This window comes from Phoenix dactylifera, chromosome 1 (assembly GCF_009389715.1).
Source record: "Phoenix dactylifera cultivar Barhee BC4 chromosome 1, palm_55x_up_171113_PBpolish2nd_filt_p, whole genome shotgun sequence".
Taxonomy (NCBI): domain Eukaryota; kingdom Viridiplantae; phylum Streptophyta; class Magnoliopsida; order Arecales; family Arecaceae; genus Phoenix; species Phoenix dactylifera.
Window position 1 is genome coordinate 38,280,440 of NC_052392.1, and position 20,552 is coordinate 38,300,991.

Below are 20,552 nucleotides of genomic sequence, written 5' to 3' on the forward strand. Positions count from 1 at the left end.
TTAACCACGAAAGCGATTGCAGCCATCGAGAATGACAATTGCAAGATAATGTAGAAAGAAGTAGTAATTGTAATAACTCAGGACCTCACTCAGGTGAGGTTAAACATACGCTCGCAAGGGTCCTCACATACTCTTTCCATTCAAGCCCTGATATTCTCGTCTAACTAAGGGTTTAAATCCATTCAAATCTAATCACAAACACTATGATCGGCCCGTTGTCAGCTCTAATGAATCCATGTTGCAATGTCCCCTAGTCCACATAGATTATGAGTCGGGTCCGCTCTGATACCATTTGTAACAACTCAAAATCTCACCCAAAATGGCTAATGGAAATATATTATTTGAGTTCCTTGATCCTGTATAAGTACCCAAGATCTACCCAACGAATAACCGATGTTGGACCAAACATACGCTCGCACAGGTCCTTACAGTAATAAGGGTGTCACCGTTACATACTTCATTTCTCTAATCCTATAAAAATGTTTAAGAAATAAGTAATCATTTGCTAACGACAAGCGATGCGAAATGATTTGCCCAGCTGCAGAATGATATAATCATGCAAAGGCAATAAAGGAGCTCTCAACACATGTTATAGTATAAATGGATGAGGGTTGGCCGATATGCAACCTTATGGTTTACAGTTTATGCAGTGTTCTGATAGCATCGAAATTAATAAAGAAACAAAATAAGTAGCACAGCTACTGTATTCCATTCAGCATCTCACTGATGGTGCAATGCAAGGTATTGACTGTTACTGAGAGGAAGAACAACAAGGGTTGCAGATAAGTTATGCAACCTTTTTGTGTGAGGTTTATGTGTCACACTTGAATTTCTCATGCAATTTTGACAAGGGATTCCATGGACATTGAAGTCTTCTGAAAAAACAGATAGCCTGCATGCAGCTAGTTGATGTGCTTATCAGATGTACAGCACAAGGAGCAATGGAGTTGGCCTCGCTCTAGCATTTTGATGGCCTCGGTTATGTCCATGATAAGCTGAATGGGATGCAAAAATTTCCATGGAAAGCTGAAAATTTTTGCAGCAGGACCAAGTCTGCATGCAGTGCATTAATGGACTAAGCTTGCAAGTTAGCAAGTGAGGTAGCAAGTCAACAAGACACCTCACATGTGACTTTGAACTCCTCTGCTATGGATTTTAATTAAACTCCTTAGGGATGGTCTGCAGAATATGCTTCTTTTTTTTGAGTAGGTAATGTTACTTCGATGTCAGATGTAAGCTTAATTGTTTGTCGGTAAATCTAACAGTGGGCCTGTAAAAGGGACATTAAATTGAAAAAAAAAAAAACAAGATGAGCTTATATATTTATCTCCCATACTTATTTGATTTTATTAAAAATGTGTAACTCTTTAAAAGAGGCAAAACTATGGAGTAACTGTGTGTCATGTATAAGAGTTAGTAAATAAGCTAATTAACAAAAGGTATGTACCAAGTTCTCCTTAGGTTTTTATCATCTACATAATCTCAAACACATCAAGAGATTATATAGATGGAGATATATAGGTATAGATATATAAATAGATATATAAGTATAATATAATTGCATCCAAGAGTCATTGTTCCTTGTCAGAGAAGAAGTCCAAATAATAATTGATGGCAGTCCTGAAAAGATTAAACAGGCCAAGAAAATGACACTTGACAGAGCATCAGTCTTTGCTTGTAATTGGTTGAGCAAGCTCGGCTATTTGACATGCCATATATGGAAAAAAAATTTGTAACTTTCTTTCATATGCACTCTCAAAGTTTTGGTTTCACTGAGCTGCTACTGTATGTTTGGTTTGTCCCTTGGTAAGATCTACAGTTCAAATGTCTGCCTGCAGCTCATGTAGGAACCTTTATAACCTCTGCACAGTACCCCATAAGTGTCAAAGGAGGCAGAATATAGAAGTAGCTGAGTGCCAACTTGTGCCAGTTATATGGAGGGTGGCCAATGAAGAACAAAAACAGCCCAGTTAGGGGAGAATGCAATCAAAATGGTCACTGATTTCTGTAGTTAAGCATGACATAGCACCAAGGATGCAGCACAAGCACACATATTAGAGCACATCAACAAGATACTAACATATCATCATTGGGAAGTGCAACAAAAAGGCTAATTTAAGCCTGACATAGCACTGAGAAAATTCAAGCACAATCACATAAACAGATGTATATCAACAACAAACCAACACACCATCACAATAATTTTGAAGGAGGTGTCTCCAATCCAAAAGAAAAAAAAATGGTGGCTGGAATTATTCCAGGTATACTGATTGCATTATTCCTGCTTGAGCACTTGGTATCTTGGATGCACATTGGAGATTGCAAAATGCTATTTGATGGTTTTTGGAGATAAGGGTGATTTCTTTTAGACAGTGGACAAGCTTGCCCTTCCAATCCTCATTATTCCAGGTTTATTGCATTGGTGAATGCATTGTGATAATTTTCAAATGTGATGAATTATTTAACATTATTAGTTATATTATAATGATATATCATATTATATTATCATAGTATTTTCATCATTGTATACTGTATTAAAAGAATTACACGGAATACATAACAGACTAATGATATAATAACATCATAATTTATTGCATAGGAATAATAATTCATTTCCACATTCTTAATTATAATTAAAATAATATAATATATTGTGTCATATTACTGATTATGAATTAATGGTTGTACAGGATAATATGATATTAGAACATGATAATACAGTTTCTTGGGCCATGTATGACATAATAATGATACATTAATTTATTTCAGTCATGAACTATACAATATATTATATAATGTTCATTATTAATCATTTAGTTTTATTTTCTATCCCTTAAGAATAATTCTCATCGAGCTGATAAATTCATATGCAAGAAAGTGAAATAGGATGCACTGGAAAGTCATTACAAGTGAAGAGGGTATGCAAGGGATACACTTGGATAATTCATATCACACCTAATAATTTTTGGTAGAAATCTGCAGGCTGATATAAGGTAATAGAAAGTAACTTGCGCAGATGATAATGCATCGATTTCTTATGGAAGTAAACTACACATGAAGATTCATAGTATAACTTATAGAAGATTTCAGATGAAGCTAGAAAAGGAGACTATCCAAATTAAGGATATGCACTGCATGTTTTTCATCACAAAATTTCTAGATTATGGTGCGTGAGTTTGGGTAAGCATGCATCGCAATGTAGCAAAAACAGAGTGCATCTTTGCACATGTCAGCATGGAAGTTACATAATTAAAAGCATCTACGTTTTCCTTATGATCAATTATTGTGACTTACTCAACCTCATCATTTTCCTGCATAGAGCCTTTGGCCTATAATCTAATTGTATATATTGGAACCACATAGAAAATGAGCACTGTAAATTATGGATATAGATGGAGTAGGCAAGAAGAACAAATGGTTATATGGAGGATCATAAAGATGACATGAGGTATCGGCAAAATTTTAAAATGACAATAACAGATAATATGCATGCAAGCACGTTCAGAAATGCTTGCCAAGGAGGTTTACAGTAAGCTTTTTTAAATCTTTAGCAAGGAAGTCTCAGAGTGGTTTAATCTGTTAGGAGTTTCTCATAATTTTTGAAGCACTTCAGACAGTGTTGACAGCAAACAGGTTACCTTGAAACAACTTAAATTTTGTTGTCACCTGGCACATCAGCCAAATGTTTAAAAAATAATCATGAAGGACATAACAACACCCACCTTAAAGAGTACGCCTCTTACCACCGAGAATGTTGCAGACAGACCAATTCTAATTCCAATCCATAAAAGGGGTGAGCGTCTGCAAATTTAATGATGGAATGAATTCAAATATCTTGGGTGTTGATTTTTGAATTTAAATAGAAATCAAATATCCCACCCTCGTAATGCTCTATTTAAAGAAAACTTTGGAGTCTCCTTTGGTGAGGTGTGAGAGAGCCTTCTTGTGTGACTTAATTTTTTAATAAATTTTTTTTTCTCTGTCCCAAATTTTTTTCCAACATCTCTTTTCTAATTTTTTTTTGTATTTATTCTGAGTCTTGGGCCAGCACGGTCGATCCATTCCAGATAGGATGCCATTCTATAGAGATTTATAATTTTTTTTATCTTTGATTATCTAATTCTGATATTACGATTTTGTGCATAAATCTGAAAATTCTTGTTCACTGGACATTCTGTGAATCTTTCTTTAGTTGCCTGTGTTTCATGCCCATTTTCCTATCCCCCTGACTTTCGTACAGAGGTCTGTTTCATGTTTCTGTTTATTTTTGATGTGCTACAATTCTAAAGAAAAGCAGAGACGCAAATTTTTGCAAGCATCTCATCTTCAAATAATAGTGGCACATCCACAGTTTGTGGTCAATTCCAAGTGCTCCACCACCATGCATGCAAGCACATCCAGAGGTGGAAATCAGGTACATCATGGATGGAGCACTGTTTCTATTTCCTTGGTTTTCTACCTCGTTTTGCATGAACAAATTTTCATCTGCTGAAGATATGAAGTTACTTGGAACTCCCATGGCTAGGATTCTGTCCATACAGCACCAACTTTATTTCCATGTTTTTGTCTGTAGATTAGAAGAATGAAGGGGTTGAAAAAAAAAAAAAAAACGGTATCAAGCATGTTTTGAGTTTAGAAGCTCTAAAGAGGCAAAAAGTGACCCATTTCGTGGAGCGAAGCGAGTAGAGAGAGAGAGAGAGAGAGAGAGAGTGTGTGTGTGTATCATGTAACTCTAAAAGAAAATATTAATTACTAGGGTTTGAGAGAAAATCTTATACTATGTAATCTCTAATTTTTTATAGTAAAATTTTTGTATTACCTCTACCTCATGGACATAGGTCAATAGATGGAATCATGTAAATATTGTGCATTCTTATCGTGGACTGCCGAACCAGGCCAAACCATTAGGTTCGAGCAATGCCAAACCTACTCAGTACGAAACCGGATCGGTTCGTCTGTTACATTCGATTCCAACTCCGTACTGGCCGAAACCAGTCGTTTACTGACCGAAACTAGCCGATAAGTGCCTGAACGGCTGATTCGGTGCAAACTCGGTGTGAATCGGCCGGTTCAGTGCAAACGGTGTGAACCAGCCAGTTCACGTTGAGTTAACCCGATTCCAAACATTCTGGCACTATAACACTGTAGCACTTCGCCTGACACACGATGCAACTGCAGATGACTTCGTACATAGAGTAAGATCCATAAATGTATCAGGCTCTAAGTCGTATACTAGATCTTATTACCCGCAGCCACAGGTAGCCTATGACCCATACAGATACGATATGGATATGGCGCGTCTGAGGAATATTCCGGTGGCTACTATCCTACGCAGCCCGGAGCATCTAACAGGTTGGATTTTGCTATCAACATATTCGAATGAGCCCCTCCATAGCCGCATTGTCAGCTAAAAGACACATCTCTGAGCTAAAGCTTCGGCGAGAGATCCGGGAATGCTTATAATCCAGCACACGTTTCTTATGGACTGAACGTACAAGACTACAACACCGCTAAGTTAGAGGGATGAGCTGATGTGCCTTCTGACTATGCTAACGATCCGGATATCTATGAGAGGTATCGCCATTAGATTCGATTTTAAATATTGGTATGTATGTTGGACTTTAAATATATATAATTGATTGTATTATTTTTTGATTTTTACATCACTACTTGATTTCAAAACATTTTATATTGTTCATTTTATGATTTGTATCGTATTAAAACAATAAGATATATCATATAGATTAAACTAGAATTATAGAAACATAAAAAAAAAATTAAGAAAACATAAAAAAAATTATAAAATTAGACTTAAATTTATTGAGCAGGTTGACTATCTTTTTGAGAAGCAAATTCTTGTAGATGCTGTTTTCCAGAAGTATGAGATGATGGACATCAAAGGAGTTACCAAGGGCGAGGGTTATGGTGCGGTGACTCATTCACGTATCACCGGGCAGAATGGTTACGACCACCGGACAGAGTTGACCATGAAAATCTATAAGCTTGCGAAGGCTGGAGAGAAGTCTCATAAGGCCATCACCAAATTTGACAGGTCAGTCATCCTTCGCTAGATCTGTTTGCTGGTAATGCATGACAGTTTGAAGAATGTTCTGTTCTTAGCTAGGTCTGTGATGCAATTGCGAGCAACATATAACCACATGTGCCATAGAAAATGGAGTAACCAGCAAGGTTTTTCTCCAATAATCTACTGCAGCATCACTGGCTTATAAATATTCGAAGACTAGTAAATTCAGAATGATATGATGATAATTAAAAGTAGCACAAATATGAAGACTAGTAAAAGATTTCCAGGATACAAATGGTAGTTGCGTACAAAAGAAGTGTTCCACATAAAAGCAAATGGAGGGGAAATGTAGCAATATTCAAACATAAGGTGGCATTAGTTGTGTATTTATTTATTTATTTTGAAGTAACTAGGAATCTTTAATAAAGTTTTTAAACTTTTCCAACCCCTGGATGGAATCTTGCTGCAAATCCAAGCAATCTCATTCTAATCATAAATTTGCCTTCTGGTTGAGAGAATCAATGTGGCAAGCATCCATATCTCAAGTCATCCATGCGCATTGTGTGTATGGTGCACAACTGAAATCATATTTTGAAATTAAAGATATGAAGGTGGCATAGTTTTCATCCTAGAAACTGTGGGCATACAGCATTTAACTATCCATCCTTGTGCTCTCAATGCCAGCAAATTTGTCTACCACAATTAACATGTCTCATACCTTATGCAATAATAAACCACACCAAACAAATAGTTATTTTATAAATTTCATTTGATGCAGTAATTATAATTTATAAATAAAAATAAACAGAACTTTGCTGAAAAGAAAAGAATAAGAAAATACCTAGAATCAATCAGCAATAAAATTTCTACTACATTGTAAGAAAGTTTTAACATCCTTTAATCTATTTCCTCAGTATTTTTTACTCAATTCAACAATACACATCGTGCAGAACACCAAGTGACTACCACCACACAACAAAAAAACCGTCACAATATTGTTGCTATAAATTGGAAATCACAAAGTCAAAGCGTAAATCTGCATCTACACAGCTCCAATTTTCCTATTCAAGTAGTCTATAAACATTCTCTTTGCACTCTCTGCATCTGATGGTGGTGGAGGTCCACTGAGACTGGACTGTCCGGCTAACTTTATAAAGGTGCGCCGCAGGCTCCGGAGCTCAGGCAGGCCAACTGTTCTTTGAATGTCGATGTAATTTACCAGTCAAGGTCTCATTATTTATAAACGATGCTTCAAGAATTGCTCATAAAATAAAAAATTAAAAAGAAGCTGATTGTCAAAACTTCAGGTTGTAAAGTCTTTGGGGATTGGTACCAAGGACCTGGGGTCGAGTCCTATCTTCACCCCAACTTCGGCTAGGATTTCTCCTGCCCTAGTTCTCAAAAAAGAAATATTTAGATTGTAAAGATTAAATGGATCATCTAATGACATAACTATTGGAAACACTAGTCCAGAGACCTAACCATTTATCTGCTAGTTAATTTGATGAGCTCCTTGATGTGTATAATATATAGTCTTGCAGGGCATGGCTGCTGTTCGAATATCTTTTGTAGGCTAATATATTGAGGACAGTCAATTTAGAGCAGCCAAACCAGTGAGATTTGGGTGAGAAAAAGCCAAGCTTAGGCCCAATAAACAGGTTCACCAGTTAAAGTAATGCTATGATTTATCGACAAAGGGAGTATGGTCTAAACCAAACATAGTTAGCATTTCACTAGTTTTTGCAGAGAAGGATATGGTTGGCAAATGTTGACTGAGGGATATCTTGTTCACTGGGCCTGCAAGCCCACACGATTGTGCTTCAACAATTGCATTGATCACCTCCTAAAAAACAATGAACTTTAGTTGAAACCTTTTACACAATTCAGAAAACCAAGATTATCCTTGGAGATACCTGTGTTGCCCTATCCATCTCATACAGAGAATTGGCCTCTGGTGCACGTACCTGAAAGAGCTCCAGAGGATCAGAAAGATTCTGCCATATACAAATGCAAAAACAAACAATAGCGTCCTTCACAGAATGTTTCCATACCACTGACTACACACATAGAGAAAATGCAACAGTTGACTGCACAATCAATGCAACAAAGAATAAAATTTGTGAGAGTGAATATGTGTCTCTGTGCGTGGGAAAGAGAGAGATTCTGAATCCAAGCCCAACAAGTCCCAGCAGCTGGCATTGACATGTAATATCTTGATGCCAACAATTGACTGTATTCGTGACGGACAACATATTTGTTCAGCCCTAAAATCCATGCCAATTTTGAATGCGTCATTTTTAGCTTTTTGAGAGTAGAAAAAATGCAAAATAAAAATAAGAACATTCCGGCTTCTGAATAATACCAAACACAGGTATATCCTCCATTCGGAAAACCAAACTCGGACTACTAGAAAAATGCCCATTTGGACATGAGCATCAGAATAACAAGAGAATGGATGCTAGACATGGAAAATCGATGACAAGAATACTTTGCTCAATTGAAGCATATATGTGAAAATAAATAGTTCTTAAACAGGATCAGCCAGCCGAAGTCTTACAATTATTTATGTGCATACACTAATAGCAATTTATTTATATGTAATGTTTATTGTAAGTACTTACATTCTGAGTTGCAATAGTAGGCTGAAGAACTCTAACATCTCTTGTTTTTGAATCCACCTTTTTCGTCAAATAGGATACCGCCTCAGAAATGGCCGGAGATGACTGCTTTACTCCATCTTCAAAATAAAATCAGTAGGAAAAAAGGATTAGAGATTCTAGATATTTGTTAGGAATAATAAATATCAGGTGGTTTCACACACTCAAGTAGGCTGGAGGCAATTCAGCTGCTCACTACTTCACTCAGTCTCCGTGCAGAGTAGTCGATATGTTTGCATCCTATGCAAGCAATATGAACAACAACGGCTCATGCCTTTACATGTTGCAACTTTTCGCAACTTAAATGATCTAACAAATTTCTTTGACAGAATTTGAATGGCTGTGACTAAGAAAACCTAAGAAAGAAAGAAAGGGGCCGCATTTACATGTTGCAACTTTTCGCAACTTAAATGATCTAAAAAATTTCTTTGACAGCATTTGAATAGCTGTGACTAAGAAAACCTAAGAATGAAAGAAAGGGGCCTTACTAGGCAGTAATTTCTCCTTGCCCTTGTTTAATAATGTCTACGAAGTGGCATAAGGAGGAAAAATGGCAAGAGTGCACCTATCATCTTCTCGGGGTCAAAGTTTTGTTTTGTTTTGTATATTTATTAAAATGAAGAGAGAGCAGAGCCATCTCCACCTATGACCCAAATAAGTAATAAGATACTTCATGCAGCTATTATGTATCTGCCCCAGAATTTTGATAGTATCCATTTCAGCTCTAAAATTGCTATAATTGCTAACTGGAAGCCCCTGAAAATGATCGATCAGTTCAAGCTAGTATATGAATTCTCAGCATGCTATGAAACCATTTAGGTAATAAATCAATGTTTCATTCTGATAGGTTATACCAAAACTGGCCAACCTGAGGATAGCACCACAGGAAGTGCCAACTTATTCAAGAATATATATATATAACCCACATTAATTAATACATCAAATCTGGATTATTAAAGACTCCACAAGCATTAGTTACCTCTGGATGGAAACAATTCAAAAAGTGGGGAATCCCAACGGTTCCGACTATCAGGTTTCTCAAATCTCCGTACCAAGTCTTCAAATCTGTTCAAGCAGAGTATCAGTTAATAATGGCCAATATCACACGCCTGATCAACAGAAGGGCAAAAATCCATCCTCAGTCATAAACTGGAAACACATGACGCCAAAAGAACATAGAGCTTTTTGAACCAGGTAGACTCTACTTAATGAAATAAAGATTTTTTTTTTTGTTGCACTTGGTATCCTTTGTATGATAGGACTGAAGTGCAGACAACCTTTTCAGATTGAAAAGGTTTACTGGTTTTGGACCACTCCATGCATAAAGAGAAAACATGTAAACAATGAATTAAACAAATCATGTCAAACAAAATGAAATTAAATTAAATGGATTCATTAGTAAGATATCTGCTGTTTAGCAGAGTTAAGAATAGCATGAAATACCTAGGTTGTGAATTAAAAAGCGCAAACATAAAAAAATAAAAATGATTTTACTTACATCTTTGTATCATATGAGCATTCTCCCATTTCGCTGCGCTTATTGTTCCATTCCCTACAATGGTTTTCTTCCGTATCACAAAAAATCTGAATTACAAAGACGAAAATGAAATGGACCTCATTTTCCATATGAACATATCAAGTTAAGCTAGTATAAGTCCACAATCATCATTACAATCCTTCCAGCAATGCACTTTGCATTGGCCCTTCAATGTTCTCATTCCACATAGGTCATTCCTCATAAATTAGCTATCAAACTTTGAGACTTATTCCCATCCCCTCCAGTGCCTCGTTCAATTAAAAGGTTCACCTTCTCACCTTCTAATTTTATCATTAAGATCAATATTTTTTCCCACTTTTCTTCTTATGTTGGCACTAATTTGCTCAAGATTTAATTATTCTTAATTAAGATTATAAAGTGAGAACTTCCCATTCTGTTTTATGGCATCAATAGATAGATATCAGCATTAGCTTCATGAGAATTGGGGTTTACAAGGACTGTTTCCAAAAGAATTAGAGATATATTGACAAGGAAAAGATGTCAATATACCTAAACAACAAGTAGTTCCTTAATAAGATCAGACTGAATAAGAAAATTGGACCATATTATTGTAATATTTATTGCAAACACTTCATTAAGCTATAAAAACCTAAATATGACACATGTCGAAAGTTTTACAAAGCATCAGCGCTAATCTTTATTGCAGCATATTGGTGTGCTATCCTGAGATACATGATGAATCATAATGGCATGATAAATTAAATTAAAGTGGCTAAAATGGAGAGCATGAAAGAACATTTGTAACTGTCATCGAGAAATGATTACCACACAATATCTGAATCTAGAAGCTCGAGCAAGGCACCATAACTCATATCTATAACCCTGCATTTTTAACAGAAGAAATAGCATATGAATAGGTTATCTCAAAAAATCTACAAAAATGAAGCACCGATTTTCAAAACGGGATTAGCAAAAATAATTTCCTTTAACAGAAAATAGGCATCCAAAAAATGAATCAACAAATTAAAGAGAAAGCATATCGTACAGTGGATAGAAACTTCGGTCTTTCAAATGAATTAATATCCAAGTACAAGCATTCCAAAGACTTAATAAGTTCATTAAATTGAAATACATAAAGATGAGTCCACACTGAGAGAAATTCAGGGTTCCAAACAGTTCCCGCAGGTGAACAATATGCAAGAATGCCTCCGAAAAACAGATCATTCCATATGGTCACTGACACCACAGAAGTAGAAACAGCCATATGCTACTAGAGCTCCCTCATCAGGAAACTAAGGTCAGGAAGGCTGAGCTTCTCACTTGAACTCTATATATGTTACCCTAGGTCTTCCCTTCCTCTTCCTACATTCTTAAACAGAGATCATAAGTACTTTTTTTACTAGAAACTCTTAGATCTTTCTTGTACATGCTTATAACATCTCAATAAATCTTCATTACTCTATCCTTAATTTGTGCAACTCCTATGAATTTTTTCATATACTTATTTTGTACACTTAACTTTTCTAGTTTTACCACACATGACACATCCATCTCAACATTCTCATTTCAGCTACATTCCACTTGTTTTCTCGGATAATCGCTATTTTCCAATACTTTGAGCAATATAATATTACAAACCTTGTCATTTATATATTTTTCTTTTAGCTTTCCTAGATGTGTGTCAAACACATAATACCCCAGAATCATCTCTCCACCTCATCCAGCCTGCTCTAGTTCAACACATATCTTCATCTATCTCTCATCAATTTGTACAGTAAATCAAGAATATAGAACCCCTCACTTTTGTGGTATCTTGTGTCCATCAATCTTGAGTAGGCCCTATTCATTTCAACTTTTTTCTGAAATTATATGCCATGTATTTGGTCTTTCTTCCATTGATTTTTAAGCTCCAATCTACGTCTTTTTCAAATAATCCAATTGAGCATTTAATCTTGGCCTTTTCCCATCAATAAACACTGTATTATTTTGATTATATAAAAGGTTCAAAAAACCAACATGTACCACTGGTGTGGGGTGTGACAAACCAACCCATTACACTACCAGCATGGTATGGGGGCTTGCTATGCCCCAGCAATTACACCTGGCACACCTGCTGTGAAAGCCAACTCCAACGGTGTACCATGTAATGATACGAGGTCATGTCATACTGACCTAACTCATACTAGTAAAGTACCAATATGGGGTCTAATACTGAGACTTAAAACATTGATTACACATATTATTGAACAAGTTCATAGATATTAATAACTTAATTATATATTGATATACATGATGATGATTATAATTCTTGAAATTTGTTGGAACTAAGGGCCTTATGCAGCATTAACTATAAAAATGCATAAAAATCCAAAGTATCATATACCTACTTGGGGTCCAGACTGAGTACTATTTTACTTCACTTACATAGTGAGTTAGCAATTTGTTAAAATAAGCATTGCACTAGCAGCCCTTATAGAATTGTAACAACAATAGTAGGTTCTGGACGAAAAGGGGCCTCTAAAAAAATGAGGGTAGGTATGACATCCTAGGTAGAAAAATACCCCTTTTTGGGCCTCTATATTTGTTTCATGCTCGCAATTTTCTTATGTCTCATAGTAAAGTTTGTACTGTCTAACCATTAACTTTCTTACTTTGCAATACATGTGTCTTTTTTAGATGTTCATTAGCCAACCGAGTAAGCCTTTGGGGATTATAATGGTTAAAGATTACCCACAAAATTTTCAGCATGCCATGTCATCATACAAATATATGACCAAACACATAAGCATATATTTGATTGGTTTGAGTTAATAGGAATAAGCCAGATTATCTAAATGTTTCACACAAGAACATGTTCATACTTCACACTAGCTGAAAATAATTGAAGCACAGACATTAGATCAAATAAGTTTTACCATCTTTCTCACCTTAATATTGTTCAAAGAGTCCACAATGATAATATTGTCTCTTGATAAGGATCTATCAACTTCTGATCTAAGAACACCCCTTAAATTTTTCTCCACGGTCATATCTATAACAATTGAAGAAGCACATTATTTAAAAACCTCCCCCAGAAAAACAAAAGAAAATGCAAAAAGATTATTTAAGGCATGTAGTTTATTCTAAATATGTAAAATGTGCAGGAGATAATTCATGTTTAACATATATATGCACATGTAAGTTGGCACCATAAAAGTAGATCTCTTTTTTTTTTTACTGTCAAGGGGACAACCACTTTTTTTATGGCAACTTTAGTTAGTCAACATAGTATGCCATTATCACATAATTGTTTTCCATTTTCCTATAGATTTCTGGCCAGTAAAATGCCCAGAATGAATTTGATCTGGAATAAGATCTGTAAGCCATGGAATAAGTTTTGGATGAAACTCTAAAACCAAAACTGAAACCCTTTGGTTTGTTTGGAACCAACAAAAAAGGAGGCTCGCTTCAGAGATCAACTGAAATTATATGGCCATATTCCATGCACATGCGCAGCTTTTTTTGAGGTCACCAAATTGCTTATTTAAATTTGGATAACATTTTATTAGCATCAAACTTATGTTTCGCAAGTTTTCCTTTTGAAGAAAATAGCAAGCATATACGTGTTTGATTGAGAAGGAAAGGATAGACAGTTTTTGGCTTTAAGTATTTTTTTCTGAGCTTTTTGAGAAATTTTTGAGGGAAAGGAGAAGAGGGTTTGTTGTGTAGATCTTGCATCATGATTAATGAATCACAGATATCTGAGTTTGGATTTGCAAGATTTGAGACCAAAATCCCCTGCATAAGTGTAGAGTAATTTTTTGAGAGTAAATCATGAAACTTATGAGTAAATCATGTGATCCTATCATGAAATTTTCTGAGTTCTATGAGAAATCCTTGCAATTTTTCTAAAGAGCTTCAAAGGGCTTAGATTCTAAGGGCGCTACTGGGGTGTAAGCCCCGAAAGCCTTTGGTACTTAAGTAGGGCGAGCAGCCCTTAAACAAAATCAAAGGCGCGACCATCCCCCCTTCCCCTATTTCTGCATTTCATTCTCTATTTGGCCCGCCTCATGAAAAATGAGAGGCCTATTGATTTGAAGGTTTTAAATTTTGTTATTTCTGTAGATTGGCAGGAGTTAGAATGTCATTAAAGACTTGAATAGTCCATTACTATGAAGTGACACGTGCAATTTACCCTTTTCTTTACTTTTCTTCTCTGGATTGTTAGTAGTTATGGCCAAAGTTGTCAAAGGCAAAAGATGCCTTAAGGTGCTTGAACCTCATGTTGCCTGAGCCTCTATAGTCTAAACAAGGCACTCATCTAAAGAAATCAAGGCACTAATTTATGGAACATTCTGCAAATCATTAGAAATTAATAGCACTTGTATCTTAGGAGAAGCACAAACATCAAAAAAAAGAAATCAAATTCCAACATCACAATTGTTCCAGACTAATACTGATACGTAGTCAACAAAAATAATCAAATGAAATATAGATCATAAAATAAGATAATAGAAAGCAGAAAACTAGGGGAAAAAAAGAAAGAAATATGGAATCAGAAAACAGAAAATCAGAGCAGGAAAAAAAAAAAGAAGTGCCAGAAAATGGATGTAAAGAAATAAAGAAGCAAGATGAAATGTGAAACCAGAAAATGGAAATAAAAGGATGATAACAGTAGCAAAAAAGGAACTAAAAAATAAGATATAAATCAGAAACAAGGGCAAAAGAAATTTTATCCTGGCAGATCTGATTAAGCACACACACTGACAGAGAGAGGAGGGAGATGATTGTACCTTAAAGCCCTAATCCAACCAGAAGAGCGAAAAGGGAATGAACTTCTTTTATTTCTTTTAATCTTTCATTTTATAACATTGCATTGGGCCAAAATGCCCCTCACTTGTACCTAATGAAACCCTTCCACAATAAAGAGCAGAAAGTATTCTGAGCACAAAAGTTTACTTTCGAGAGATGCCTGCTTGAACACCTCTCACCTGGACTAAGGACTCGCCTAGGTGTCACCTCAGTAATGTCACCTTGCCTGGCACACCTCAAGGTGCTCTTTTGGTGCCCAGGCAAAGTGCCAAGAGTGCATTTCACAACAAAATTTATGGCTGAGCTTGAGAACAAGTAATGTAACCTCAACTATTATAGTGCAAAGTCCTTTAAGACTCCATCAGCAAAGCCCATAAGTCCCACATCTTGAGCCAACTATCCACAAATCCCATTAAAATATAGTCCTTTTCTAGTGAAAACACTACCTCATTTTTACTCTCCAAATTAAATGACTACTGAAGGATATATATATATATATATATATATATATATATATAAACAAAAGAAACTACAATAGAAAGTATGTTTATCCAATGTGCAGCAAATAGTCTTGATTGATGGGAGTGATCCATCAAATTCCTTAAGAAAACCACACTGAATCACATGCAATAACCCCTAGACATTGTGATGTCTAACATATTCTCTTGACATGTGTTATGTATCCTAAGCTCCTAGATATTTGGACCTCTTTTTTACGAAAAGATTTTTTATTTTTGGACCAAAATATAAAAACTAAAATTGTAATTTCCAGAAATAAGGCAAATGAAAGAATAATGAAAAAAATTTATTTTTTTATACATACAATACACATCATTAAAGAATAATCCCTCCTCAGACACAAAACAAGGCAAGAATAATGTGACATTAGAAAATTACCATCGTAATTGTTCATGTACCATGTATCATCATTCTTAGCTTCAATTTTTTTTTCAACTGAGACTCCTACAAATTGGAAATACTTTGAAATGACAACTTTAAGGGCATACTTGGTGAGAGAATAAAGCTATAATATTAAGTGAAATATTGCTTCATCAACTCCAACTATTTTTGCTGATTCTATCTTTCCATAAATCACAGTTCCAGTATATGTGCATAGGAAGGGGAGACATTGCAAAAAAAAATCTTGGAATTGAAGGATCAACAGCCTCTCCAATCTATTTAACTTCTCCATTACTGTACATTCTTTCCTTGTATTAGCTAAAAGTTTCGTGTTAAGTTTCCCACCCATGATTTGGATTTCATTAAAACAAAAAATCTTGCTGAGCATCCAAAAAACCAATAAGACCCTATTTGGCATTGCTTTTGGAAGGCCAAAAAGCATTTCTTGGGGGGCCAAAAGATCTTTTGGGTGATTTAGAGGTGTTTGATAAAAATTTGAAACAGCTTTCTCATCCTCAGAAGCTGAAAAAGGTCTACTAGAAAAAAGCTCCAATTTTATAAACAACAAACCAACTCAAGTGTGTTTGGTATTATTCTCAAATGATATGAAATCAGTGGTCAAGGAAATGCCTCCATATTTATTTAGGTGCAAAAATAATGGTTTAAAACAATAGCTCTTAACACAATAATAGTAATTATATAGATTTGGAGGCTTGGTCTCTCTCTCTCTCTCTCTCTCTCTCTCTCTCTGTGTGTACTTATTTAGCCCCGTTATATAATCGGATGAGCAGTTATTTGATCTTTTCAATATTCATCTATGTTACTTGGACTCTCTGATTTGCCTTAGAATATCTGCTACTGAAACATGGATATTGGTATGATACTTGGACACAGCTCTTGTATGAGAAAATTCTTATATATTAAAAGAATGCAACATTTAGACACACATCAGCACCCAATACATGAACTTGAGACCATGTAACATAACCTTTCATCTTATTAGCATAATTGCTTTCCGAAATCAACCCTCTTGTGTCACTTCTAAGAACAATATTTGATTCATCAAATAGTGATATAACACCATCTGTTATTTCTGCTACAATGGCTAATGATAGCTGTTAGAGCACCCGTTCTCTTACTTTGAGAAGGAAAAAATCATCAAAAAGCTAGCGGTAAACAGTAGATACTATTTCTTTAATAAGATCACAGTAACGGTACAAACCTTGGGAAAATTAATGCATGCTTCATAAATTACTTTACTTCGCATATATCAAATCATACATTATGATTTTGCTTTCTTTTTCTTTTTCTTTTGCTAAAATAGTTTCCAGCGAAAATCCACCCCTCACTCTTGCCAAGTTAACAATCGTTAAAAAACACAATTCAAGAACTAGGCTTAGGTGTTATTTTTCAGTAAATAATTCTTCCTTTCTTTTCAAAACAAATAGAATTAAGTATTAGTCAAATAATTAGGGTTAGGAGGAGGTAGGGAGGGAGGGAGGATACCGGCATAGCTTTGGTTGCGGCCGAGGTGAAGGGAGGACTCGTCGATGATCCTGACCGTCGGTTTGGGATCGACGACCTGGAGAGCTTCGGCGAGGCAGCTCGCCGCCGTCGATTTTCCACTGCAGGGCTGCCCGCAGATCACCACGAGCGCCATCCGAGATTGGATACAAAACCCTAAACCCTCTTCCAATCCGAGAAAAGGAGAAAGGGGGGAGAGAGAGAGAGAGAGAGAGCGCTTTCCAGAGAGAATTCTTCCTTGAGAAGCTGCTCCCGATTGGGAATTATTAGCGAAAAGGTGACGATGGCGAGCGGAGGGCTCGAATTGGACCAGGCCGGGTTTCTATGAAGCCTGGACCCAAAAAAAAGAAACTGGGCTTGGGCCAGTTGGGACCCGAATTTCTTTAGAACCTTTCGACCCGAGCCCAAACAAGAGCATGCCGGAAACTCAATTGGACCGGCAGGAACGCAGGCCCAAGCTTTTCTTTTAGGCCCAGTGACAAATGAGAGGGAGAGGAGGGGGGAAAGGAGAGCGAGGGGAGGAGAGTGAGAGATCAAAATGCTATATAGCCTGGACTCCAATCCTATTTATCAAAAAAAATCATAATGCTAAATAAAAAAAAACTGTATTTCAAATTTACAATGACATGGCAAAAACTCAAGCCTATCTAGATTAAGAATGTAATATATCATTAAATTTCAAAATCTATCAATTTTGGCATACTAGCACCTAATTGATGCATTCTTACAAAAATAATATCTTATATCTAAAATCATTAGTAGTAATCATGTGTTTTTGCATGTGTTATTCTCATAAAAAAGTACATAATAAAAGACCCATGCCCTCCAAAAGTTCCTAAATGATTAGTAAAATTTAAGCTTGTCTAAAATAAGAATGTAATAATATCAAATAAAGCTTAAACAATTTCATAAGGAAGATGTATTACACTTAATGCGTGCTATATTTTTCAAAAAATAAACTTATTCTAAAATTAATTTTGTAATTGTAACAGTATGCATTTGCATTTGCATGTACGTTATAACTACTATAGATAATAAGAAGGAAAATATAATAGCTATTATAATATATTATTTAACATTATAAATGTCCTTTATAATGCAAATAACAATCATTACTTGCATGTACCATTTTCTAAAGAAAATACTATTTCTCTCAAAATTCAAATTTTTGAATTGATTTTCCTACTATAAAGATTATATGATTTGAAAAGGTAATATTTTTTTCTCAAGTGAATGGTGATTGGAAAAATAATGCCATTATTTCTTTTATTATTAGCCACTATTTTCCATGACAACTTTGTTGCCCTGCTTGACTTCTATCCTTGGTGCAGGAGAGAGGGAAACACTAAACAGCTAGATTGGGTAGATATGATGGTGTGTCAAGTTTGAATTAAAAAAGATAAATGATGATGGGGTTCTGCTATCTTGACTTTGAAAAACTTTCGCTAATTGGATGTTACTTTCTTGCGAAAGGAGGTGATGACCAAAAAATTACGCTACAAAAGATAAAAGCTAAAAAAATAAAGTAAAAATAACAAAAATAATTGAAAAAATAAAACAAAATTTCCTGATCATTTACTACTAGGGCGCAACCTTCTCCTTCTAACATTAACACCTTATCATCTTAGGTTAACACCACTCCGATCATTTTTTTCTTGATGGTTCCTATGGCCATTTTTAATCTCTGAATTGTTTATCTTCACTTCTCGTGTGTTGGCCTCTCGCTAACCGCTTCAACTGCTTAGATTCTCAGATTGTACTAGATCGATGACTTCGCAGAGGGTCAATTTTAATAGAATGGATTCCTCATTTAGACCTTGGTTCAAGTATGGTTCTTAGCAAGGTATGATAGTGGTATAGTGTGCTTTTAAAGATGAAACAAGAGAGATACATTTGGTTTTATGATTGTCCAAATCTAGATGCTACAAATATATCACTCCACGTTCAAGAGCCTCCAACCTTCGCTTGCCTCGTGGACAAGTGCCACCATTTGATTTTAGCTTTGGAAAATTTCCCTCTATATAGTTTTTTCCTTCCTGTTTTCTCTATGGTCAGATATTAGCATATTACAGTAGTAAATATTCAATTGTAACTAGTAGAGCTGTAAAATAATTTACAAGCAATAAATTCTTGGTGAAGTCTACAATTTGGAAATTATCTAACCTTAACTACCTTCTGAAAATAAAAATGGGACATCAGTGATCAGCTTAAATAAATGGTAAGAGAACTACCTAGGTGGAACACTTTGGAAACTTCCCAATATTTGAATACAAAACCTACTTCAAATAGTGATGGGTGCAATATTTGGCTTTTACCTTGATTCAGTTGGAGAGAAGGGAGTAATTCCCTTGAGTCACTCAACTTGATTTTCTCAAAAAAAAAAAAAGAAAAGAAAAATTGATGAAAGTAGAATCTCGTTTTTTTTTTTCTTTCATCGATAATAATGAATTGAGATGCATAACCTCTATGTATAATAGTGAAGTTTGTCCGGATTCCATTCCTACTTAAAATAGGATTAGCTTTCCCAAAATAAACATGAATAATAAAAATAAATATGAAAAAAACTAAAATTCTATAGAAGGTAGATCTTGACTTTACATCAACTTTATTTCTGGTCATTCCATCTAATTCTTTCCAGATTGAGAGATACGTCCAATCAAAATATTTCCTAAAAAATAATCAGTTTGAGTGGCCAATTTTGGAATCCAAACAATAAAATTTAAGCATGATCATTAACTGCACCGCACTCTTTAAGAGATAGCACCACATCATAGATCACAAAAAGTTTCTAGATTTAGAGAGAGATCATTTCAATTGGATATCGTATGGTCGGGTTATGGCCTTCATAAGTTCGATATATAATTCAGCTTTCTATTATGGCGGATCTCATTTCTAAATCTCGTCCAACCATATCCCTAGTAGCAAAAATGGTCCATATCTTTTTTTTTTTTTTTTTTTGGGATCGTACCTTGTTTACTAACATCAACATTATAAATGGATGTAACGAGAAAAACATCCTATGTAATAAGCCATGAGCTTCGACCTGTTCATCTCAGAGCTAATCTTGAAACAATCGACAAGCTTCTGGATGGACCCAAATAGATGCTAAAGGGGAAAAAAAGAAACTTTATGAAGCACTGATAGTTGCAGGCCTTCT

General features: G+C 35.3%; 1 protein-coding gene across 2 annotated transcripts; it reads right to left on the minus strand.

Moving 5' to 3' along the window:
* Nucleotides 1-6,863: 6,863 nt before the first annotated feature.
* On the minus strand, nt 6,864-17,656 carry LOC103716615 (protein KTI12 homolog). 2 transcript variants are annotated; one of them, XM_039133897.1, is made up of 9 exons: nt 17,378-17,656; nt 13,108-13,211; nt 11,006-11,062; nt 10,181-10,266; nt 9,662-9,747; nt 8,647-8,762; nt 7,939-8,019; nt 7,782-7,868; nt 6,864-7,235 (listed from the first exon to the last, which is right to left on the minus strand). In XM_039133897.1, exons 1-9 carry the CDS (start codon nt 17,529-17,531, stop codon nt 7,068-7,070), a joined length of 939 nt encoding a protein of 312 aa, XP_038989825.1. In that variant the 5' UTR covers nt 17,532-17,656; the 3' UTR covers nt 6,864-7,067. The 2 variants fall into 2 exon arrangements, with proteins under 2 accessions (XP_038989825.1, XP_008802903.2); XM_008804681.4 differs by having other exon boundaries at nt 7,939-7,989; nt 17,378-17,653.
* Nucleotides 17,657-20,552: the final 2,896 nt, after the last annotated feature.